Source organism: Orycteropus afer, unplaced genomic scaffold (genome assembly GCF_000298275.1).
Source record: "Orycteropus afer afer isolate SDZICR_OR568_19922 unplaced genomic scaffold, OryAfe1.0 scaffold00072, whole genome shotgun sequence".
NCBI lineage: Eukaryota > Metazoa > Chordata > Mammalia > Tubulidentata > Orycteropodidae > Orycteropus > Orycteropus afer.
Genome location: NW_006921659.1, coordinates 3,326,910 through 3,352,552, shown reverse-complemented (window position 1 = coordinate 3,352,552; position 25,643 = coordinate 3,326,910). Strand labels below are relative to the sequence as shown.

At 39.4% G+C, this 25,643-nt stretch overlaps 1 protein-coding gene across 1 annotated transcript in view; it reads right to left on the bottom strand.

Moving 5' to 3' along the window:
- The window catches only part of AK9 (adenylate kinase 9), a 178,447-nt gene that overhangs the window by 3,537 nt on the left and 149,267 nt on the right, over nucleotides 1-25,643 (bottom strand). The window contains exons 29-36 of the mRNA XM_007940858.2: nucleotides 23,125-23,338; nucleotides 12,635-12,836; nucleotides 5,382-5,528; nucleotides 5,063-5,283; nucleotides 3,625-3,821; nucleotides 2,422-2,591; nucleotides 2,097-2,195; nucleotides 373-475 (exon numbers count right to left, since the gene is read on the bottom strand). Coding sequence (XP_007939049.1) covers nucleotides 373-475; nucleotides 2,097-2,195; nucleotides 2,422-2,591; nucleotides 3,625-3,821; nucleotides 5,063-5,283; nucleotides 5,382-5,528; nucleotides 12,635-12,836; nucleotides 23,125-23,338 — 1,353 coding nt within the window. The remainder of the gene's footprint in view (nucleotides 1-372; nucleotides 476-2,096; nucleotides 2,196-2,421; nucleotides 2,592-3,624; nucleotides 3,822-5,062; nucleotides 5,284-5,381; nucleotides 5,529-12,634; nucleotides 12,837-23,124; nucleotides 23,339-25,643) is intronic.

Here is a 25,643-nt window from a genome sequence, read left to right as displayed (position 1 = left end):
TTGAACTGCCAGCCGTCTGGTTAGCAGGCAAGTGTCTTAGCCACTATGGTACCAGAGCTCCTGAAAAAGTTCTATAGAGACCAGAATTTTAAAAAATAAGAACTAAATTATACATCCATATGAAGTTATTTAATGATGATCTACTCTTATGTAGTGCAAAACCCACTGCCATCAAGGCCATTACAATCCATCAACACATATGTGGGAAGTAGCTAAGGAAACAGAAGCTAGGGAAACAAAATAGAGTGAAATTTGCAGCTTAAAATCAGAATACTCTGCTTTGACTTTCCTTGTTATTGAAATACAAATAATTGGTAAGGAAGAGACAGTGTACATTTCTAATATATACACATAAAAATAATGCAACTGAACCTGTTCCAGGTATCCAGGCAAAGGAAGACTAGTAAGAAATATCGGTTCCTTTAATGGGGGAAGTTTGTATGGAAGTTTCTGATCCCAATATTTCAGTGGTGACCTGAGAAGACAAAGTTCATTAGATGCATGGTCACAAATATACTTATTTATGTGTACATAAGTATATCGATATTAAAAAGACAATTAAAAAACAAAGTTCTCCACTGGAGAAAATAATACAAGTGGGAAGACTGAGGCACCTAGACATTCATGGCCACCAATTTCACCGAAATCCCTAACCCTGCTCACTTATTTTCCCTTCCCCTTTTATCTCCTCTCCCTCTCATTTTTGGCATTTCCTTCTCTATTTGGATCCTTCCCATGCATCTGTAGTTAAACATGCTCACATCATTCCAGTTAAAAAAAGAAAAGAAAAAGAAAAAAGAATCCTCACTCCTTGCATTCTGAATCCCTACCAGTAGGTAATGTCTTCTTCTTCTTTTTTTTTCTAAACAGTTAAACTTCTTCAAACCATAAGCTTCACCAGAAATTGGAAACTACTGTGCAAATTCCATTTGGAGATGTGATTTAACCCATATAGTATTTTTTAAAAATTAAATCAGTTATGAATGCTTAAAAATTTTTTTAAAAAGAAATTTGAGTTTCCAATATCTTGTGAAAAACAAATGTTTGGCAACAAATGAGTAGCTGTTGTCCCTGTTAGTAGGGGTATGTGCCCGCCAGTTTGTAGCAGCTCCACTACTTACTACTATTTGCATCTAATCTGCTTGCCTCATGAACTTTAACCTGGCCACTATAGCATCTTTGTTTGTAACATCTGAATTACAGGCAAGTTCTTAATTTCCTCACCTCTCATCTCCTCAGTGCCCTGCAATTGGCTTCCACTCACCCACTCTACTGAAACCATTCTTGCCAAGATCACCAATGACTCGCACAACCTATATCTGACAGACTGTTCAACCCTTGTCTTGCTTGATTCTAAGCACCATTTAACCCACTGGCCACACCCTCCTGGGACAATCTCTCTCCCATGGGAGCCTCCCTGGAACTTCCCCATCTTGGCTCTCCTTTCACCTCTCTGTGGATCCTTCTTTTTCAATCTCCCTGGAGGCCCCTCTTCTGAGGTTTATTTGTTGGTGTTCCTCAAGGTTTGGCCCTAAGCCCTCTGCTTTTTCATATGACTCTTTTGGTGAGCTCAAACATATCTATCTTTAGGAGTGACCTGTTTGATGAATGCCAGAAATGTATATTCAACTTCCTACCATAGACACTTCAAATGCAACATGCCTCAAACCTAATGATTCCCTTTTACTGCAAAACAGCTTCTCTTCCAGTGTGCCCTGACTCAGGGATGACACCATAATCCACTTCTGTGACCCACGCCAGAGAGCTAGAATTCATCTTTGACTTCTCTCCTTTCCTCCCTCTGGGTCAAACCAAACTCACTTCTGTGGAGTCATTTCTGACTCATAGACCCCTCCTTGGGTTTCCGAGGCAGTATCTCTATGGAAGTAGATCACCCAACCTTCCTTCCGAGGAGTGGCTGGTGGGTTTGAACCACCAGCCTTCTGGTTAGCATAGCAGTCAAGTGCCTTAAGTACTATGCCACCAGAGCTCCTTCTATAGGTATAGATATGGAGATATCTTTCCAGCTCCCAGCATAGTGCATGGAACATAGAAGATACTCAATAAAAAATATTTGACTTACTGAATGGTCTCACCTGAAGAATTTCTGGAGTTTTTCTTCAGTCTCACAAATATATATACGATCACGATATTCTAAAGCATAGTTAATGTTACCAGGTATTAGGGCTTCATATCTGAAAGACACACAAAATATCAATGTGTTATATGTAACACTGCAGAAATAAAGATGTCAAAAACATTTTTTTTCTACCTATGCAATTTGGTGAAGAAATAAAATAGTTTTTAATTAAACAATAGGGATTTTTTAAAAAATCAAGATTTTATCAAGATTGCTACATGAACCACCATTTATTCTCAGTGGACATATCATTCTGTATTTCCCCAAGGGTGAGGACTTACCTTTGTTTTCCATCCTGGTAGGTCACTGGACAGTATCCTTGGAGCTCGGCACACTTAGGGAACCGACACTTCAGCTCTGACAGTGTCAGCCTTTTGGGGATCATGTCAGCAGATGGGAGTGGATAAGGTGCTAATGGAGGCACATACAGTTCTGGGTTCTCCAAGAATTTCTATACAAAAAACAATTATAGTAGGAAGACCTTTAAAAGTAGGAATCCAATGCCAATCAGACATCCACTGAGAATCTCCAGCCACTCTCCCCTTTTTCAGTAGCAAGGTCCTGCCCTTCAAACCACCTGAGAGATGCTCTCTGCACTAAAATAACTTCTTCCCTTGTTGGAAGTTTCTCGCCAGTGCTCACATCTAAGTTCTCTCCTAATCTCATTGATTCATGCATTCATGCAAAAAATAGTTGTTGAGCTCCTACTATGTGCCAAGCACTGGAGAATACTATCTGGCCTATCTTCCTGTCCTGCAGTATATTAAGTAGTTGGATACCCTTGGCAGGTGAGTTACCTTCTCTAGCTCTGTTAACTCTCTGTAAAATGGAAGGGTAGACCAGATACAAGAGTTTTAATGTCACTTCCAGTTTTAAAATTCTGTGATTATCATTTGAATAAGCAGGAAGAAATAAATGCTCCCTTAATGAAGGGACCCTCCCCTAAAAAAAAAAATCTAATCCTTCAGAGGAAAATAAAATAGTAAAATGTCCAGAGGCATCTGTTTAGCTCTCATTATTTTCAAGCTGCCAACTTTTTTTTTAATCATCAAATTATAGATAATATCAGAGCAAATCTGTATTCTGTTTCATTTAAACAAAAATATAAGGCACACGGGAATTCCAGTAATAGAGAATTTTTAAAGGCACAAGAGACATACATCACCTCTTGCTTCATTTCTTCTGCCTTTGACTTCCCTCTGCACCACTTAGAGCTGATCCCCAGGACGCCCACCTACAGGCTGAGCCCAGATTCTCATTTTCCGTCAGGGGCTTACTGATGGGTCTGCTTCTCATCACTGACCCTGGACTCTGCTTTGTACCAAGAATATGTCCTGGGATGCAGTCTCATGAACAATTTCTGAGTTGCCTCATTGGTCCTGGAGTCTCAGGTTCTGATAATGGGGCTACTGATCCTATTTGATGAATGCCAAGATAAGACATTTCTTCCCCTAATAAATATTTGGAGTTAGGAACAAACTTACATTCAGTTTTTCCTGAGAATTCATTTTATAATAATGCCCTCTGAACTCTGCTGCAAATTCCAAGGACTTGGTTGTAGAGCAGTCAATCAATTCGTAGGATTCCGCCAGGCTGACAGGGCAGAACTGCCCACATTCTCCCAGGTGAGAAATCAGCTCTTGTGGTGTGATACATAACTTGTCAATGCAGGCAGCTTTTCCTATTATTAACAAATCAACTATTGTTGGTTATATACAGAATACATATTTTCTTTTTGGTAGAAAACAGTGACTTTAAAAAATTAAAATACTTCATTTATACAAGCACTACACCAATCCATACACATGGTAAAATTCCAAACAATAAAATTAAAAAGTGAAAATTTCTATTTATATCCCTGCCCTCTCAATTTAACACCCTTCCTGAGAGGTAAGAGCCGTTGGGTTTGGATCCTTTTCAGCCTTTTTCCTATACATTTGCATAAATACATAGTTTTTTACATATAGGAATACGAAGATGCAATCATTATCAGAGTCTTCACTGAATTCTTCATAGTACATTTTCTTATTCACACTGCTTCCTCATTCCATATTGTATCTTCTCGGTAGTTTCCAGAGTTAAATAAAGTTACCAAACAAATGTCTGTGAGACCTTTTACAGATAACTTCTTTGAAGTCATCACTCTTTTTTTTTTTTTTTACAGATGTCAGATGTAGATAACTCTTCTTCCATTTTGTTTCTTTTGAAGTCAAGAATTTCTATTATTATTTAATAGGAGTATATAATAAAACATTTTCCTTCACAGATTTCAAATATAGATGGAAAGACATTTCAGTGCTCAAGTTTAATTTTTCTATAGGCTCAACATTCATATCACACTACAATGTATGCAAATTGTAATAATTTTAATTCTGATTCCTAAACAAAATTTTGCCATGTGTCATTCCACAGACCACTGCCCCCATGTAAACTACCCCAAGCGTTCTGTAAAATAGCTTCTTATATGGGATTCCAAACACTATAAGCTCTTCTAGGAAGAAACCGTGTATAATTTTTATATGCTAGGTTCACATAGGCATTCAATAAATGGTAACTTGTTAAGTAGCAGTCAGGAATTAGAACAAATAAATATGCTCACATTGGATAGTGGTCTGTATTTAAAATGGAGTCCCTGGCTGGTACAGTTAACATGATCAGTTGCTTACCAAAAATTGGAGGTTCGACCCAGAGGTGCCTCAGAAGAAAGACCTGGTGATCTAATTCTGAAAAATCAGCCATTGAAAACCCTATGACACACACAGGGCCACCATGAGTCAGAATCAACAGCAACTTCTTTGGTTTTTGGAGACAATGAAAATACTGATTATGATTGTGGGAACAGATGTTCAAATTGAATGAATTATGGTGCCATGAGTCAAGCATGTACAGACTTTAAATTTGTATTTTATTTCTATTTCTTACCTGATTTTATTCTTTCCAAGTATGTCTGGATACATTTATTCACCATTTGGATCTTCTTAGTGACTTCATTCCATACCCACCATTTGCTATGAAATCCATCAATCACATACCAGTTCTGATGTTGTTCTTGATAATAATGTCTAATCTCACTGATATTTTTTCGGTGCTTTGAGTTCTTGACAGCTGTAATCTGTGCACTATTGTGCAATGGGTAAGGAAAACTAATAGAGAAAAAGGGAACAAATGGAAAACATTGTTAAAAACATACCTTTTATTATTAAATGATTAAAGTTCATTTCTTTGTCTTTTTTTTTTTAACCTCAGTTGCTCTTTTTTTTCCAGGAACAATCTCTTGAAAATCTCCTTGGAAGGTACACTCAGCTCAAAGATGATCATGGGGATGACTGTCCTGGCTTCCAAGAGATTCATTTGATGTTTAGTTACAGGGTATCCGTCGATGACAACACTAACAAGGAGAAACATGAAAATAAAAATTACAGATTAATGTCTTATCTTTCCTTCTGTGTTCAAAAACCAGTCTCTTTCTAAGTAGCCCCATGCCTTTCCTTATGTAACTCGATTCAGTGTTGCATTTCACCTTCTTAATCTCTATATCCTTAACTACAGTTAGCCCAAGAATCAGGAGGTAGGCAGCATACATACAGACCCTGCTCAGAAAGTGGAGATGGGAGAGAACTCTGAATTCAAATCCTTAGATCATAGAGCTAGGTTTTCGTATAATTTGAGAGCTAAAACCCATTATGCCTTGAACACTCTGTTATTCAACTGGTGTTATTATTCCAAGCGTGAAACAGTGGAAAGGATACAGGCTTTAAAGGCAGATAGATCTAGATTTGAAACCTGATTTGTCTTCTCAGAGCCTCAGTTTTTAGTAAACCCATAGAGTTATTATTATTTAAAAAAATTTTTATTGTGATTTGGGTGAAAGTTTACAGAGCAAATTCACTTTCCATACAGCAGCTCACATACACTCATGACACCGACTACAATTTCCCACAATGCAACAGCTCCCTTCCCATTTCCTCCCCATAGTTACCTCTTTCCTGTGTCCTTCCCTCCCATGCACTCCTGCCCCCTGAGCTGTCTCCCTGTGCATACACAGCCCTTCTATTCTCCCATGATTGATTTCTCCAAGGAGTTTATCTACCTAATGTACATGTTCGGCTAATATGCCTCTCTTCTGTTTGGCTGGAAGCCATAGGAGTGGTTTTAATTCCAGACTTGAAGGGCATCTAGGGGCTATAGTCTCAGTGGTTCCATATGGCTCTATCAAACCAACAAACCTGGTCCTTTTTTTTTATTTAATGACTTTGAGTTTTGTTCCACATTTTTCTCCCAACCTATCCAGGATCTCTGTAGGATCCCTCTGAGTGGTTGACAGTGGTTGCCAGGCACCATCTAGTTCTTTTGGTCTTATAGTAGTACAGGCTGAGGACTGCATGGTGTACCAGTCCCTTGGACTAACTGTTTTTATGTGTCTTTGGTTTTCTTCATTCTTCTTTGTTCTGGATGAGAAGAGAGCCATCATTGCATCTAGATGGCCACTTGCAAGCTTTTAAGATCCCAGTCGCTACTCGCCAAAGTAGAAAGTGGAACAATGTTTTTGTGTAGTATGTTAAGCCAGTTGAGCTTAATGTCCCCTGTGACTATGGTCCTGAGTCCACAAGTCCAACAACTCATTCCCTCTTGATAGCTGGCTGTGGCCAAGAAGTGACTACAAACTTGCCCCTTGTCAGCTCTACTATTTACCTGGGAATTCTTATAGAACATACAAATACACTTGTAGAAACACTGTCTGCCAACCCTATATATGGTCATGGGCATACTACCCCCTAAAGAGACATACCTAATAGTTCAACCTGTCTACCCATCTGTCCACCCGTATATCCATGTTTGCCTTCACTGACAACGTAGTACCTTTTGTGAAAAAGGGTTCATCTTTGTTGTCTGCACCTCCCATGTACCTCTCTCTGTCTTCCTCTTCCTCAACGCCATGGTGTTGATCGCTCACATTTGGTACATTGCCCTTCTCTTCACCCAAATCAATACCTTTCTCTACCTACTAACATTGTTCCCTCCCCTCCCCTCCTACCCCTGGTTACCTACAAAGAAAATTTCCTTCCATAGATAAACCTTTCCTTGACTTTTTACAATAATGAACTAATACAATATTTGTCCTTCTGTGATGGACTTATTTCACTCAGCATAATGTCCTCCAGGTTCATGCAAGTTCATTCATCAGTGTTTTACAGACTCTACATTATTCTTTAGTCCTGCATAGCATTCTATTATATATATGTACCATAGTTTGGTCAACCACTCTTCCGCTGATGGGCACGTAGGTTGTTTCCATCTTTTTGCTATTGTAAATAGTGCTACGATGAACGTGAGTGTGCATATATCTGTTCCTGTCCTGGCTCTCACCTCTCTAGGATATATACCTAGTAATGGGGTTGCTGGGTCAAATCGTATTTCCAATTCCAGCTTTGTAAGGAATTGTCATATTGCTTTCCATAGTGGTTGTATCACTTCACAGTCCCACCAGCAGTGTATGACAATCCCAATCTCTCCACATTCCTGCCAGCATTTGTTATTTTCTGTCTTGTTGAACCTTGCCATCAGTGCTGGGGTGAGATGGTATCTCATTGTTGTTTTGATTTGCATGTCTCTGATGGCCAGTGATTGTGAGCATCTCTTCATGTATTAGCTGGCCACTTGAATATCCTCCTTGGTGAAGTTTCTATTCATATCTTCTGCCCATTTTTCAATTGGATTGTTAATTCCTTTGGTGTTGAGGCGTTAGACTTTTCTATAAATCTTAGAGATAAGTCCCTTGCCAGATATGTAATTATTGGCAAATATGAATTTGTTGCTGTCATATTTGTTATGTACTTTCTCACGGTGTCAATTTCTTTGTTCCATATAATTTTCTGTGCTGAGCTTGTTTTGTTTATGAATCGTGTTATCATTTCCTTTGTTGCTATTGTTTTAATATTTGCTAAATATTTGTGCTGGTCCTCTTTTTTATTTTGATGTGAAGGTTTATCATTTTTCTTTGAGGTTACCCTGTGATTTATAGTTTTCTTTCCAAGTTTAGAACAGTCTGTTCTATCTTGTAGTTGTCCTGACATCTCTACCATCTAGAAGTTCTGTAACAACACAGTTTTTTTCCCCTTTTTGGTTTGTAGTTGTCCTCATTTGTCAGTTGATGTCTCTGGTTCCCTGTTTACAATCTTGTAGGCTTATTTACTTCCATAGCTGGGTTGGTTTCTGGATTATGTCATCATGTGTGTTAATGGTCAGTTGTTGTTGGCTGTTGCTTCTCTGTCCAAAGGACTCCCTTTAGCATCTCTTGTAAGGTTGGTCTGTTTTTAACAAATTCCCTTAATTTCTGCTTATCTGGAAATGTCCTAATTTCACCATCATATTTGAGGGACAGTTTTGCTGGATACATATTCTTGGTTGGAAATTTTTCTCTTTCAGGGTTTTATATATACCATCCCAGTGTCTTCTTGCCTGCATGGTTTCTGCTGAGAAATCCAAGCTTAGTCTTATTGGTTGCCCCTTGTAGGTAACTTTTCATTTTTCCCATGCTGCTTTCAGGATTCTTTATTTGTCTTTGGTTTTGGTGAGTTTGATGATGATGTGTCTTGGTGATTTTCTTTTGGGGTCTATCCTGTTTGGGGTTCGTTGGACCTCCTGAATGGATATATTCTCATCTTTCATCTTATCAGGAAAGTTCTCTTCCAACAAATCTTGGACAATTTTCTCAGTGGTTTTATTTTTCTTTTCCTGTTCTGGAATTCCAGTGACATGTAGGTTATTCCTTTTGATGGTATCCCACATGAACCTTATACTTTCTTCATTTTGTTTTGATCTTTTTTTCGATTGATCCCTTTCCAAAGAAGTATTCAGGTATTTGTCTTCAATCTCATTAATTCTGTCTTCCATTGCATCAGTTCTACTCCTTTGCCCTTTCAATGTCTTATCTAATTCTGACAATTTAGTATTAATCTTCTGGATTTCTATCTGTAGATTTTGAATCATTTTTAAATTTTCATTTATTTTGTCATTTTGTTCTTCTATTTTCTTCTGAAATTCTTCTAGAGTTTTATCTATGTTTTCCTTGATCTGTCTCTCAATTCGTTGAAGGTACCTAAATAAAATTCTTTTGAATTCCTTATCAGGGAGTTCTAATTCTGCGTCTTCCTCAGGGATGTGTTTTGGGTCTGTATCTTGGTCCCTTGTTTTTCCTGCTTTATCTTGCTTCTTTGTGTGAACTGTGATGCTCTGTTGTCTCTAAGGCATTGTGAATTTTTGTGTTTATATTTAATTGGTGATTGTATGTTGGAGTGACTTGCCCATGACTTTCATTTTCTTTGTATGTTATCTACGCAAGCAGGGTACTGTGCTGTGTTCCTCTATTAACTAGTTGAAGTACTTATACACTTACCACCTGTCTCCTTTCCCATTGTCAGCCTCTTGTATGTCCCTGCCGACCTTGGCAAACAGAGCTTATTCTTAGGTCCTTGGAATCTCAATGAGAATGCTATCACTTTAAAATACAAAATGGTTGCCACTTGTAAAGATTTAAAAGGGCTGCACCCTTGGTCATTTTAAATATCCAAAATGGCCACCGCTTGTAAACATTCAAAATGGCTGTGCCCTCAGTCACTTTAAATATCCAAAATGGCTTCCATGTGTAAATAATCAAAATGGCTGCACCCTCTGGATGGTAAAGTCAACAGCTCGGGTTGTCTCTCTCCTTGCTGTTTCCCTTCCTAGTCATAGGCCACTAGTGAAGTTGTCCCTGAGCTCTTGGTGACCAGGGCTGTTCTTTTGGTCAATTCTCAGGTCCCAACACCACTTGGAAATATTCAGTCTGTTGGTCCCGTCAGAGTTGCTGACAGTCCGCAGCTTTGACCATCTCTGTACTCACTGTTTTTGTTCAGGTTTTTCCACTAGTTGGTGCCTAATCCACTTCTGTATAGTTCCTTTCAAAGCTTAGGGCTCCAGGATTATCTTCTGTATCTCTGTTAACTGGTTTTTCTTTTCTTTGTTTAAGAGGGTCTGTGTCGCTTGTCTGACTATTCCTCCATCTTCCAGCTGTTTCTCCTCAATTTGAGTCCTGCCACATCAGCAAATGGAGGTCTCAAAAGCTTTACCTTATATATATCATTAAGGCTGGTTCTACTCTGATGATGCAACCCTTTCCTGGTCCTATTTTGAAGGTCTTCTGACCTAAGTGGCTTATCTTCCTGAACTGTATTGGACAATATTTCTGGGCTATTCATAAAGTTGTACAGTAATGTATCAGACAGTGTTCCTCTGCTGTTCATAAGGTTTTCCCTGGCCAATTCTTTGAGAAGTTGATGGTCTCATCCTGTAAGCTGTTAAAACCTGTGTACCATGTGCAACCCTACTGGGTTTGAGACACCAGTGGCACAGCCTCAAGCTTCACAGCAACATGCCACCACAAGACAAACTGACAGACAAGTTTGTCTCCCTTAGCTGTTCAAAACCTCTCCATCCTCCCCACCTTCCCCTTACATAGATCCCTGCCTCTTTCCTGCTGCTTGGGAGGGCTGTGGCCTGGGTCCTTGCCCTTACCTGGATCCCTGCCTCTGCTATCTCACTCTGTCTGGGTCCCCCCCCCCCAGCCTCTTCTCTGCTTTCCTGCCGCTTGGAAGGGGTGTGGCCTGGGAACCTGCCTTACCTGGATCCCTGCCTCTGCTTCCTTTGTTTATGGGATTATAAACAATTGTTTATGGGATCAGTTTTTTTGTTTTTAATTTTTTTTATTCACTTTTTTCAAGGCAAGAAAATTTCAATTTCAAATTTTCAAGATAAGAAAATCCAACCAAAGGAGCGTATTAAACTTTTCTTTCTCTTCTTTCTCCAAACATTCATGGTCCTTTCATTTATAAATTTAGTTTACAAGACCAGGTCCATTAGGGCCTCATCCCAGTTCTGATTCCATCCCTCTTCTTCCCCCTGTCCACATTCACAACTCTTCTACGACATTCCTTTACTCTCAAGTCAGACCAGACCACACGTGTCAGTGCATGTCTATACTCCATGTGCTAATCTGTACAAAACTCAAAACCAAATTCAATGCCATTGAGTCGATTCCAACTCATAGTGACCCTTCCCTGGGTTTCTGAGGCGATATCTCTACAGAAGTAGATTGCCCAGTCTTCCTTCTGAGGAGTGGCTGGTGGGTTTGAACTGCCAGTCTTCTGGGTAGCAGGCAAATGCCTTAGGCACTATGCCACCAGAGCTCCCAAGAGCTCAGTTGATGGCTAAGCCTCAGTCCTCCTCCAGGATACTCATTTTGGGTGTTAGAAACCCTCTGTGTCTGAATACAGAGTCCCTGGGTGGTACAAACACTTAAAGCAATTGGCTGCTAACGGAAAGGTTGGTGGCTTGAGTCTACCCAGTGGTGCCTTGGAAGACAGGCCTGACAATTACTGCCAAAAAATCAGCCACTGAAAACTTTATGGAGCACAGTTCTACTCTGACACACATGAGGGTCACAATATGTACAGGTTCTCAACTCAAGAGTAACTGGTTGGTTACTGGTGACTCAATAAAGAGATGTTTAATGAGGCTTTTCCTATTGTCTCAGCGTTCAGCCAAGGCTGCAAAGCTAAGGACATTGAGTGATGGTGCTGACACAGAACTAAGAGGACCTCACACCAGACCAGGGACCGTCACCCAGCTCAGTCTATATGTGATGCCTGGGGATTCACTTGAGGAAATGTTCTTTGGGGCAGCTTCATAAAGGTGGTGTTTCCCTTTTCCTTCTTATAGAGGAAAGGAGCGATTCCTCCAACAGCCAAGAAAGGGAGCCTCAAGCGAGCCTCTAACAAAAAAGTATTCCCGCTGCCCCTTGTACTGCTGCCAGAGTAGATTGTCAGAGGGTTCTTGGGAGAACCTGAGAGCTGTCTGCAGGAATTTGGGGGCATACATAAAGATTAGGCAGGTGTCTGCTTCTTGCCTGGTGATACTTGTGACAGTTGATGACCACAAAAAAGAAGCCAGCCATTGGTGAAACTGCACTTTCACTACATAGTGGGGCAAGAGGCTGCCATGATCTGGGTGGATGGTGCAGGTGGTAGCTGGCCTGAGCTATCTTGCGAGGTCTTGCTCAAGAGGAGTGATGTTGGGCACTTAGAAGTCGGCCATGACAACAGACATTTAACAGCCAAGCTTCTTAAAATAGCCTTCACCTTTCCCCTCTCACCTCTCCATTTCCTACCCAATTGTGGAGGTGCTTAAATACACATTTTCCTGGTTTTGTTTTTTATCCATATTCAGAGAAAAATGGACAAGCTACTAGGCAGCTTGTCTCTGAGTTCCTTCAAGGGCAAAAAACTCTGTTCTATTGTTTAAGGGCATGGAACTGACCTGCACATACATAAAGTGATCTTTGATTTTAAAATATTGGCATGAAATTCCCAAAACTGCATGGTTTCCAAAATTTTGTTTAGTGAGAAATTTCTTGAAAGATTGAACTCCTCCCTCCCCTGACCCACCCTGCTCACTTACCCTGCAGTATTGCATACACTATCCATCAGAGATATTTCTAAGGCTTGAATAGCTAGTTCATCAGGTGCTGCCAATCCTTTATAAAGATGCCAATTTAACATAAGTGCCAGCTCTGTTCCCGGCTGGTTGTTTAATATATAGCGCAAAGCATCTCCTATTGAAATGTGCTTTAAGCCATATTCGCTTGCAATTTTTTTGGCAACTGAAAAACATTAACATTTTGAAAATATTTCATTTCACAAATTCATCATTTAACCTTTGTTTCAAACTCTAGTTAATGGGAGCAATAGTAAGCTAATTTCACACTGCTCAAAGAAATTCTGAAAATTAAAATTGCCACATTTTACTGAATTTTTGCTGTCAAAGTCAGTCATTATTACTACTTCAGGTACATGGTTGATGGAGTTGTTTCATAGGCCAACTCTATTTTTTTTTTCTCGAAACTAAATCATCATTTAAGTGTTTTCTTCTGCATAAAGTAGCAATATTTTTAAGATTATTGCAAGGTATCCTATCTGTGCTATTACTGTTTGGTATTATGTTCAAGATAACCATGTAATGTTCCTGTTTCACTGGATATACTTGTCTGACCATTTGCATACACAGTTCTGCAATCAGGTTAGCATACTCTATCCAATTGTTGCTAGCTGCTGTCGAGTTGTCACTGACTCGTGGTGATCCCGTAGAACAAAACATTGTCTGGTTCTGTGCCGTCTACCAAGGAGCTCAGGTGGCACAATGCCTAAGGCATTTGACTACTAACCAGAAGGTTGGCAGTTCAAACCCACCAGCCGCTCTGTGGAAGGAAGATGGGGGCAATCTACTTCCGTAAAGACTTACTGCCTTGGAAACCCAATGAGGGTCACTATGAGTTGGAATCGACTCATCTGCAGTGGGTTTAAGTTTCTTTTGGGTGCCATCTATCAGACAATATTCTGTTGTGACCCATAGGGTTTTCATCGGTTAATTTTTGGAGTAGATTAATAGGCCTTTCTTCCTAGTCTTAGTCTAGAAGCTCTGTTAAAACCAGTTCACCATGAGTGACCCTGCTGGTATTTGAAATACTGGTAGCATAGCTTCCAGCATCACAGAAACACATAAGCCACCACAGTATGACAAAGTGACAGATGGGTAATGGATTTATATGGTTAGGTTCAAGTTAATCCTCTAAGAGATAATTTCTAAAAGTTTTAATGGCATACTACTTCCGTAGTGATACCACATCAGAAACCCAAGGAGGGGTTGCTATGAGTTGGATCCGACTCGACAGCAGTGAGTTTGTTTTTTGGTTTTAATATGTTTATAGAGATTTACCAGTGATAACGCCAATTTTCTTCTGTAAACTTATTTGGTATTTTCAACTATTCCATCAGAAGGCTGAACTAGATATTGGAATTCCTATTTTATAGCTGAATTGAAGCCCACTAAAATGGAATGATTTGTCCAAGGTCACACAGATGGTTCCTGCTATGGACTGAATTATGTACCCTCAAAATATGTATTGGATCTTGGCTGAAAGCAGAGAATACCAAAGAGATGTTTACCTACATTTTATTGACTATGCAAAAACATTCAACTGTGTGTTGAATTATGGAATTATGGATGGCATCGTGAAGAATGGGAATTCCAGAACACTGAATCTTGTGCTCTTGTAGAACCTGTACACAGACCAGGAGGCAGTTGTCCAAACAGTACAAGGGGATATTGAGTAGTTTAAAATTAAGAAAGATGGGTTGTGAGGGTTGTATCCCTTCACCATACTTATTCAATCTGTATGTTGTATAAATAATCCAAGAAGCTGGACTATATGAAGCAGAATAATGTGGCATCAGGACTGGAGGGAGATTCATTAAAAACATACAGATGACACAACTTTGCTTGCTTAAGATGCATATACTGATAAAGACCAAAGATTACAGACTTCAGTATGGATTACATCTCAACATAAACAAAAGTCTTCACAATTGGACAAATAAGTGATATCATGATAAATGAAGAAAACATTGACATTGTCAAGGATTTCATTTCACTTGGGTCCACAATCAACACCCAAGAAGACAGTAGTCAAGAAATCAAACTACGTGTTGTACTGGGCAAATCTGCTGCAAAATATCTCTTTATCATGTTAAAAGATGGTACACTGAGGACTAAAGTGCACCTGACTCAAGTCATGGTGTTTCCAATTGCCTTATATGCATGTGAAAAGTGGACAAAGAATAAGGAAGACTGAAGAAGAATTGATGCATTTGAATTATGGTGTTGGCAAAGAATATTGAATACACCATGGACTGCCAGAGAATGAACAAACCTGTCCTGGAAGAATAGCCAGAATGCTCCATAGAAGCGAGGAGGACAAGACCTCATCTCATGTACATTAGACATGCTATCAGGAGGGACAAATCCCAGAGAAGGACATCGTGCTTACAAAGCAGAGGGTCAGAGAAAAAGAGGACTGATGCAGTGCTACAGCAACGAACTCAAATATAGCAATGATTGTGAGGATGGCTCAAGACCACACAGTGTTTTGGTAGAGTTGCTATGAGTCAGAACTGACTTGTCATACTGTGGTTGCATGCATGTTGCTGTGATGCTGAAAGCTATGCCACCAGTATTTCAAATAACACCAGCAAGGTCACCCATGGTGGACAAGTTTCAGCAGAGCTTCCAGACTAAGACAGATCAGGAAAAAGGACACGGCCAGGTCCATTTTGAAAAATACTGGCCACTGAAAACCTTCAGAATAAAGTGAAAGCTTGTCTGATATAGCGCTGGAAGATGAGGCCCTCAGGTTGGAAGGCACTCAAACTATGACTGGGAAAGATCTACCTCCTCAAAGTAGAGTTGACCTTAATGATGTAGAAGGAATAAAGCTTTTAGAACTTTATTTACTGATGTGCTATGACTCAAAATGAGAAGAAATAGCTGAAAAATCCATTAATACTTGGAATGTGGATTGTACAGAGTATGAATCTAGGAAAACCGGAAGTTATCAAAAAATGAAATGGAACACAAAGCTTGATATACTAGGCATTAATGAGGTGAAATGGAATGGTATTGACCATATTGAATCAGACAATCATATGGTTTACAAGGAATGAAAAATTAAAGAGGTATGGCATCACATTCATCATCAAAGAGAACATTTTCAGATCTATCCTGAAGTACAATACTGTCAATGATAGGATAATATATATATGATTACAAGGACAGCCAGTTAATATGACTATTACTCAAATTTATGTACCAACCACTAAAGCCAAAGATGAAGAAATTAAAGATATTTATCAACATGTGCAGTCTAAAGTTGACCAAACATGAAATCAAGATGTCGCGATAAGTATTGGTGATTGGAATGTGTGGTGGTTATGTTTGTGTGTCAACTTGGCTAGGCCTGGTTGAGTGGCTGGGCAGCTGGATGTAGTATTCCCCATGATGAGACTGGTAATCAACTTCATGGTGGAATCTACTGTGAGCAGCTGAGTAGCTGCCTTTGGGTATGTGGTCTGCTTCCTGTATATAAGGAGAAGTTTTGAGAATGGTCTTGAGCCTATGGCATGCTTGGACCCTGCATGTAGCCGTGTCATTGCTCAGCAGCCTGCTATGCTCTGCCGACCTTGGGACTTACAATGGACTTATATTAATGGCCTGTATGTGGTTAGGTAACATCGGGACTGTGCCATTTTACTTGTCAACCTTGGGGCTTCTCAGCCTCAGCAGCTAGTAGCTGTCTGAGTGAAGAAATGCCTCTAGCTCTAGTGGACCGGGAGCAGGAGGCAGAGCTGTACCCCAAAGCTGAGGGGCTTTCACCCAGCCCCTAGAGCCTGGCACTTTGAACTTGGACTTAAAGCCTCCAAATTGTAAGAATAAACTCCTGTTTGTTTAAGGCATCGCATTTGTGGTATATTTCTTGTCAGAGCGGCACTAGCACTAGGTAACCAGAACAGAATGCAAAAGTTGGAAACAAAGAAGAAGCATCAGTAATTGGAAAATAGGCTTTGGGTGATAGAAATGACTCTGGAGATTGCATAATAGAATTTTGCATGATTGATGACTTATTCATTGCAAATAACCTTTTTTTCAGCACCACAAACGGTGACTGTAACACATGGAACTTGCCAGATGGAAAACACAGGAATCAAATCAACTACATCTGTGGAAAGAGATGATGGAGAAACTCAATGTCATCAGTCAGAACAAGGCAATGGGTTGACTGTGGAACAGACCGTCATCAGTTGCTCATATGCAAGTTTAAGTTGAAGCTGAAGAAAATTAAAACAAGTCTACGAGAGCCAAAAGATGGCCTTGAGTATGTCCCACCTGAATTCAGAGACCATTTGGAGAATAGATTTGATGCACTGAACACCAGTCACCAAAGAACAGATGAGTTGTGGGATGACATCAAGGACAACAAACATGAAAAAAACAAAAAAACAAAAACGCCATTAAAAAGATAGGAAAGGAAGAGAAGACCAAAATGGATATCAAAACAGACTCTGAAATGTTCTCCTAAAAGGACAGTAGCTAAAGCAAATGGAAGAAATGGTGAACTAAAAAGGCTGAACAGAAGATTTCAAAGAGTAGCTTGAAAGGACAATATAAGTATTATAATGACATACAAAGAACCAGAGTTGGAAAAATCAAAGGGGAAGAACATAGTTAGAATTTCTCAAGCTGAAAGAACTGAAGAAAAAAAAATCCAAACCTCAAGTTGCAATGTTGAAGGATTCTATAGGCAAAATACTGAATAACGTAGGAAGCATCAAAAGTAGATGGAAAGAAAACATAGAGTCACTGCACTGAAAAGAATTGGTTGATGTTCAGCCATTTCAGGAGGTAGCATATGATCAAGAACTGATGGTATTAAAGGAGGATCCAAGTTGCATTGAAAGAATTGGTGAAAAACAAGGCTCCAGGAATTGATAGAATATTCATTGAGATGTTTCAACAAACCATTGTAGCACTGAAGTTGCTCACTTGTCTATTCAAAGAAATTTGGAAGACAACTACCTGGCCAACTGAGTAGAAGAGATCCATATTTGTGCCCATTCCAAAGAAATGTGCATATATAGAACAATATAATTACTATCACTCATAGGTAAAATTTTGCTGGAAATAGTTCAAAAATGGTTGTAGCAGTACATCAACAGGAAGCTCTCAGAAATTCAAGCTAGATTCAGAAGAGGACATGGAAAGAAGGATATCATTGCTGGTGTCAGATGGATCTTGGCTGAAAGCAAAGAATACCAGGAAGATGTTTCCCTGTGTATTATTGACTATGCAAAGGCATTCAATTGTGTGAATCATAACAAATTATGGACAACATTTTGAAGAATGGGAATTCCAGAACACTTAATTGTACTCATGAGAAACCTGTACTTAGACCAGAAGATAGTAGTTTGGACAGAACAATGGGGTACTGCATGGTTTAAAATCAGGAAAGCTGTGTGTCAGGGTTGTATCTTTCATCATACTCATTCAATCTGTATGTTGAGGAAATAATCTCAGAAGCTGGACTACATGAAGATATGGCATTAGGATTAGAGGAAGACTCATTAACAACCTGCAATATGCAGATGACACAATCTTGCTTTCTGAAAGTGAAGAAGACTTGAAGCACACACTGATGAAGATAAAAAACTATAGCCTTCAGTAAACTATAGACTTCCTCAATGTAAAAGCAAACACCAACTCATTGCTGTCAAGCTGATTCAACTCATAGCGACACATCCTTGGGTTTCTGAGGTGGTATCTCTATGGAAGTAGATTGCCCAGTCTTCCTTCCAAGGAGTGGCTGGTAGGTTTGAACTGTCAGCCTTCTGGTTAGCAGTCAAATGCCTTAGGCACTACACCACCAGAGCTCCCAAGAAAACAAAAATCTTCACTAGTGGACCACTAAGCAACATCATGATAAATGGAGAAAAGATTGAAGTTGTCAAAGGTTTCATTTTACTTGGGTACACAATCAACACCTGTGGAAGTGGTGGTCAAAAATCAAATGATGTATTATTGCATTGGGCAAATATGCTGCAAGAGACTTCTTAAAGTGTTTAAGAGCAAATATATCACGTTGAAGACTAGGGTGTGCTTGACCCAAGCCATGGTATTTTCGGTGCCCTCATATGCATGTGAGAGCTGGATAATGAGAAAGGAAGGCACAGAAAAAGTGATGCATTTGAATTGTGTGTCGCTGAAGAATGTTGAATGTACCATGGGCTGCAAGAAGAATGAATAAGTATGTGTTGGAGCAAGTACAGCTGGTATGCTCCTTACAAAGTACAGCCAGAATGCTCCCTAAAATGAGAATGGCCAGACTCTATCTCTCACACTTTGGTCATGTTCTCAGAAGGGATCAGTCCCTGGAGAAGAATATCATGGTAGAAAAATAGAAGGTCAGCAAAAAGAGGGAAGACCCTTAATGAGATGGGTTGATACAGTAGCTGTGATGATGAGCAAAGCATGATGATGATTTTAAGGATGGCATAGGACCATTCTGTTGTATATAGGGTTGCTATGAGTTGAAACTGACTCAGCAGAACCTCACAACAACAGATTGCCTTGAAGAGACTTCTAGTAGAATTGTGGATGTCAAAGGTAATTCTCATGAGGGCTCAAAGGGAAGTGAGGAGAGCTACAGAGAATGTCTCTGTTATCTTAGGGAATACATATGGCACCAGCAAGAGAATGTTCTCGAAATCTGGATTTTAATGTGCTTCTGGTGAGGTTTTAAAAGAAAATAATGAACATATTTTTGGATAATGGAGGAAAGGGAATGTTTCTTATGCAGTGGCAAAGAAATTGCCTGAATCATATTAAAATGTTTGATGGAAGGTAGAACTTGTAAGTGATGAACTTGGATAACTGGATGAGATTTCTAAGCAAGATCTTAAAGGCGTGTATGGTTTCTCTATGCCACTTATAGTAACATGTGAGAAGAATCGGATGAACTTAAAAATGAAGTGCAAAATTAAAACAGAACTTAAAGGTTTAGAAAATTCTAGTGTAAAGATATATGTCCTAGAAGGTTCACTAAGGATATGCCTACGTAATTTTTTGTTAAACAGATTAAGTCTGTGACTGATGGATCTAACCAACTACCACAGCAGAATACCAATCAGCTTGGTCTGAAGGGGACAGAGAAAGACCAAAAGAAGAAAATGATGTCTGCCTCTTTGAGTTCTGTAGGCAGGAAATAGGCCAAAGGATGTACATCTGTGTCCTCCAAGAAAAGAAAAGAATCACCCCTGGAGCAGCTTGGAGATCATCAGAATTGTTGGAAGTAGCACAGGAAGTAGAGCTATGACCATAGCTATGAGCATCAGTCTCAAAGGGTGGAGCCATGGTCTCTGGGCTATCAAAGGGTAGTGCCATGGCCTCCTAGGTTTCAAAGAATCAGATCTTCACTAACTCAATTCCAGATTGAGGGGTTGCCATTCAGTTTGGCCAAAAGAATGGGGCTACTGCCCAAAGCTGAGGGAGTGGGGCTGCCATGGCCAAGAAGCAGAGGAATGGGGCCTGCTGAGGCCAAGGGGGTGAGGTTGCCACTCAGATAGACTAGGAGAATGGGGCTGCTCTAAGCCAAGGGAGCAGAGTTGCCATCCCAGTGGGCCTGAAGGTGGAGCTAATGTCTAGGGTTGAAGGGCCTCCACCCAGAATCCAGAGAGCATGGCCAACACCCAGAGTCTGGAGGGCAGGGACATTGCCTAGATGGTTTTAGAGAACATGTGATTATTTTCAAGCTTTGAAAACTAATGTAAATTGTTTTGCTGGATTTTGGATTTACTTGGTACCTGTTGTCTCTTCAACAATGGAAATGTATAGCTTGTACTTGTTCTACCATTGTCCTTTGGAAGCAGAAGATTTGTATTCTAGATTTCACAGATGAAGAGGAATTTTGTCCCAGGATGAAATATGCCTAAAGTCTCACCCATACTTGATTTAGATGTTTCAGAAGATGAGATTTTGGAATTCGAGTTGATTTAAGAGTTTTGCAATAATGTTAAGGGGTGAATGTGCTTTGCTTGTGACAAAGATATGAAATTTTTGGAGCCAAAGAGTGGAATGTTATGAATTGAATTATGTCCCCCAAAAATATGTGTTGTAAATCCTAACCTCTATGCCTGTGGATCGACCACTCATGTGTCAGTATGTTGTACTGTGGTGGCTTGCTTGTTGCAGTGAGGCTGGAGGGTATGCCACTGGTATTCAAATACCAGCAGGGTCATCCATGGTGGACAGATTTAGAATTTCCAGACTAAGACAGACTTGAAAGAAGGAAGGGGCCATTCACTTCTCAACTGGCCACTGAAAGCCTTATGAATAGCAATGAAACACTGTCTGCTGTATTGCTGGAAGACTTCATGAATAGCCCTGAAATATTGTCTGATATAGTGCCAGAAGGTGAGCCCCTCAGGTTGGAAGACACTCAAATTTGGACTGACATAGTGACTGTAACAATGGGCTCAGGTATAGCAAAGATTGTGAGGATGGCACACAACTGGGCAGTGTTTCACTCTGTTGTACATAGGGTCACTATGAGTTGGATCTGACTCAACAGCACCTAACAATAATAATATGCCTGTGGATATAATCCCATTTGAGAACGGTTTGTCTTTGTTATGTAAATAAGGCAGGATTAATGTAGGGTTTATTTTGAGTCAATCTCTTTTGAGATATAAAAGAGATTGAACAAGAAAGCAAAAGAAGTAGAGCTGGGGGAAGAAACATGCCAAGGCACATGAAGCCTGCCCAGGAGCAGAAACTTAGAGGAGACCTGCCTCTAGAGCCGACAGAAAAAAAAAGCCTTCCCTAGAGCCAGCACCCTGAATTTGGACTCCTACCCTCCTAAACTGAGAGAAAATAAATTTCTCTGTTTGTTAATGTCACCCACTTGTGGTATTTCTGTTATAGCAGCACTAGATAACTAAGGCAGTGCCACTGATTGAAACCAGACTCATATTGGTTTCTGCTTTTCCTAAGTGAGACCCAAAGCAATGGTGGCTAGTAACTTTTAAATGTGGTCATGCTCTGCTGTGCATGGTTACTGAGCACTTCCTGGGGGCAATAGTGGGTTGCCTGGGAAACACCTGGGAAAGCCCATCTTGTCCCATGGAGAATGCAGACTAACTGATCTGGGACCACAGTCAGAGCCACCCAAAGGGGTCCTCCACGAAAGCTGCCAAGCCCTTAACCTCAGCTTTGCCACAAACTCTGGGATCAAACCTGTATTTTCAAAGTTTTAAAAATAATTAAGCTTTTAAAATGTGACATCTTATCATTATTTAAATAACCTTTTATTTCTACAAAGAATGAGAAATCAGGTTGCCTTGTCTCTATCTATGTTCACCTTCTGCTCTGGATGTGGGATTTTATTTTAAATGTGAATGTTCTACTTTCCTTGGGAAATAACACCTCAGAAACCCAAGGAGGGGTCGCTATGAGTTGGATCCAACTCCATGGCACTGAGTTTTTTTTATTTTTGTGAGCATTTAGAATACAAGTATTAAATGCCCTTTTGTTATGTAAACATTTTAAATAGACAAAACAAACTTTTCATATAAAGAGCTGGAACACAAAACTCTCATTATTCCTGGTTACAAATTAATCTTTTACATTATTTCTTCTCTTCATTTTCTAGTCAGTCAGTGCTTAAAACTTATTTTATTTTTTTTAAACTTTGAAATATCTTGTGTATTTGTCCTTTCTCTTAAATTCTCATTATATGAACAACTACTGTTCACATTGTTCTCACGCCATCTTGGAAAACTATAACCAACCTATTGTTAGACTACTTGCCCTTTTTTTTTTTTTTTAAATAACACAATCTAAACTTACATTAAAACATTATAGGATTATAGTTTATCAAATGCCTTTTCCAGCAATGATTAATAATTGTTTTTATCCTTTAATTTATTAACATAATAGGTTATATTAATAAATTATTTTAATATAATGTATTAGGAAAATATCTTTTAATATATTACAGTCAATTTTCTAATATTTTATTTAGCTATTTGATTCTGTATTTATAAGTATATTTATTTTTAATTTCTTGTACTACCTTCATTAGATTTTGGTATCAGGGCTATGTTAATTTAAAAATGAACTTGTATTCTCTTATACTTTTTTGATCACAGGGACTATATTTCTTAATAAAAAATAAACAAAGTAAATTGGGAAGCTACTATCTTTTTCACTCACTACACTGGAAAAGCTTACAAAAACACAGAAATGATCTCTTCTTTTATTTTTTAATTCTTTTAAACTTCGAAGCTAGTTTCCTCTCAAACCATTTGATCTGGGATGTTTAGGAGTGGGGTTATACTTTTTAATGCTTTTTTTTTTTTCAATATTATAGTTTATTTAGGTTTTCTCTTTTTGAGTCTATTTTGATGGTTGGTTTCCTGGGGAAGTGGCAAGAGTTTTCACTGATATATAGCAGTCAAAGCATAATAGTTTATGCTTAAGGAAAACAAAGGCAAGCACATCCTCACCTGTAGTCTTCCCAGATTTTGGAGGCCCCACAATGGCAATCCTAATGGGTATAGTGGGCTTAGGTTTGGGCTGGCAGATATATTTGATTGGGTTCTTCATAAATTTTTCTTTACTTTCCTTACTTGATAAAAAATAAATATACTGACGATGGATTACAGGATAACTTGGATTCTCTGAACTTTCAACCGGCTTCATTGTCTCTCCTTCATTTAGCTGCAGTATATACATAATTAAATTTGAAAGTTAGTTTTAATTTATACAGTATTTTCCCTAAATACATTAAAAAAATTGTAAAACAAAAAAAAATCTTTCCCATGCTGGTGAACCTCAGAAACAGGGGAGGCTGTAGAAGGCTGAAGTGGAAGGCTGACGGGGTCCCTCGCTGACAACTGCAGAACTTCAACAGACTAACAGGTATGATCAAAATGGACCTTAATCATAGTGACTAAGAAGCTCTGGTGGCATAGTACCTAAGGCATTTGACTGCTAACCAGAAGGCTGGCGGTTCAAACCCACCAGCCACTCCTTGGAAGGAAGGTTGTGCAATCTACTTCCGTAGTGATACTGCCTCGGAAACCCAAGGAGGGGTCGCTATGAGTTGAATCCGACTCGACGGCAGTGACAGCCAGCATAGCAGCATAGTGATTAACTTGCTATTTTCCCCTCTCTTTCATTTTCATGGATGCTGGGTTCTTTAGGTTTGTTGTTTTCAATTATATATTGGTAGGGTTATAATTTTTCATTACACAACCCTCTCCCACAACTGGTTTTGGCTGAGGATCATAGTCCATGAAGTGAGACGACCCTGGGAAGGGGGACACCGAGGTAATCATGGTAAAAGGAGAACAAAGACATTCTTGGCAGTCCAGAGATCTTTGACTCCTTCCCATTTCCCTATATGATCATACGTATCCCCTTGCTCAAGGAGACAGACATTCTAGAGAATTGATTCTCTGTCTCATTGGGTATTGATACTCAATAAATCCTTCCGCTTTCCCACTTTAAAAAATCCTTCCTACAGAATAAGTAATAATTAAGTATTATTAATAATAAAATATTAATATTAAGTAATTGCAGAAAGCACAAATTATACCTACATGCAATCAATTTACTCTTTCTTAACTGGCTTTCAGTTTAGGACAGTTAAAGAGCTTTGGTGGTTAAGCACTCAGCTGCTAACCTAAAGGTTGGGAGTTTGAACCCACCAGCTGCTCCATAAGAGAAAGATGTGGCAGCCTCCTTCTGTAAAGATTACAGCCTTGAAAACTCTGTGGGAAAGTTCTACTCTGTCCTATAGGGTCACCATGAGTTGGAATTGACTCAACGACAACAGGTTTATGACAGTTTTAAAAACAAACAAACCCATTGCCATGGAGTCAATTCCAGCTCTGGTGGCGTAGTGTCTAAGGCATTTGACTGCTAATCAGAAGGCTGGCAGTTCAAACTCACCAGCCACTCCTCGGAAGGCAGACTGGGCAATCTACTTCCATAGAGATACAGCCTCTGAAACCCAAGGAGTGGTTGCTATGAGTCAGAACCGACTTGATGGCACTTAGTTGAGTTGAGTGAAACCTTACATTGCTATGGCCTCATTAACACAACAAGAAAATTTATTCCCAAATGGGATTACATCCACAGCTACAGCATTAGGATACCAACACATATTTTTTGGGGACACAATTCAATGCTTAAGAATTCCTAAGGTGGAGATCTTGTCTGGTATTCTGGCAGGGAAAATCTCACTGGGTTTTCTTCCACATTTTTATACAGATGAAATTGCATTAACCTAAACCTTAAGAGAAGCCAGGAAAGGGAAAATATCCTCAAAAGGCAGCCTAAGGTGTATATGGAATTGGAATGTGTGGTCCCACATCTTTACATTGATGATGATGTAGACTGGGTAATTATCATTGCTCAGCTTTAATAACTTATTATTATTATTTTACAGCATTAGATGGCCAAGCATTAGCCATCTCTGGACTGGACAGAGTAGGTATGAAATGGTAGGGTACTATTGCTTCTCCCCCAGAGCTACTATGCATTGGAATCAACTGGACAGTAACTGGTTTAGTTTTGTTTTTTCCAGAGCTACATCAGGACAGCTGTCACAGGTCAGTGACACTATCAACATCACTGTCCTTGGGCTGGAGTAAAACTCATGGCTGGAGTTGAATGCTAAGCACCATGATAAATAGAAATTCAGGAGTATGGTGGGAGGCACAGCTATATGCTATGCACTTGGTGTTAAAAGAAAAGCTGAAAGTTTAATGATTTCATTTCAAATTCCTTAGTTAATTATGAATCCTTTCAGTAGTTTCTGCTGTTGCCAAAAATACCTATCATGTATTCTTACATGTTTGTAGGTCAGAATGCCATGGTGTCATCAAATTAGTAGTATAAAATCGTCATACACTCAGCAAGATCTCCAACAGCATTGCAGGGGACATCAAGCTCAATTGGCATAACATACTATACAAAACATTGTTCCACCTACTACTTTGGCGAGCAGTGACTGGGA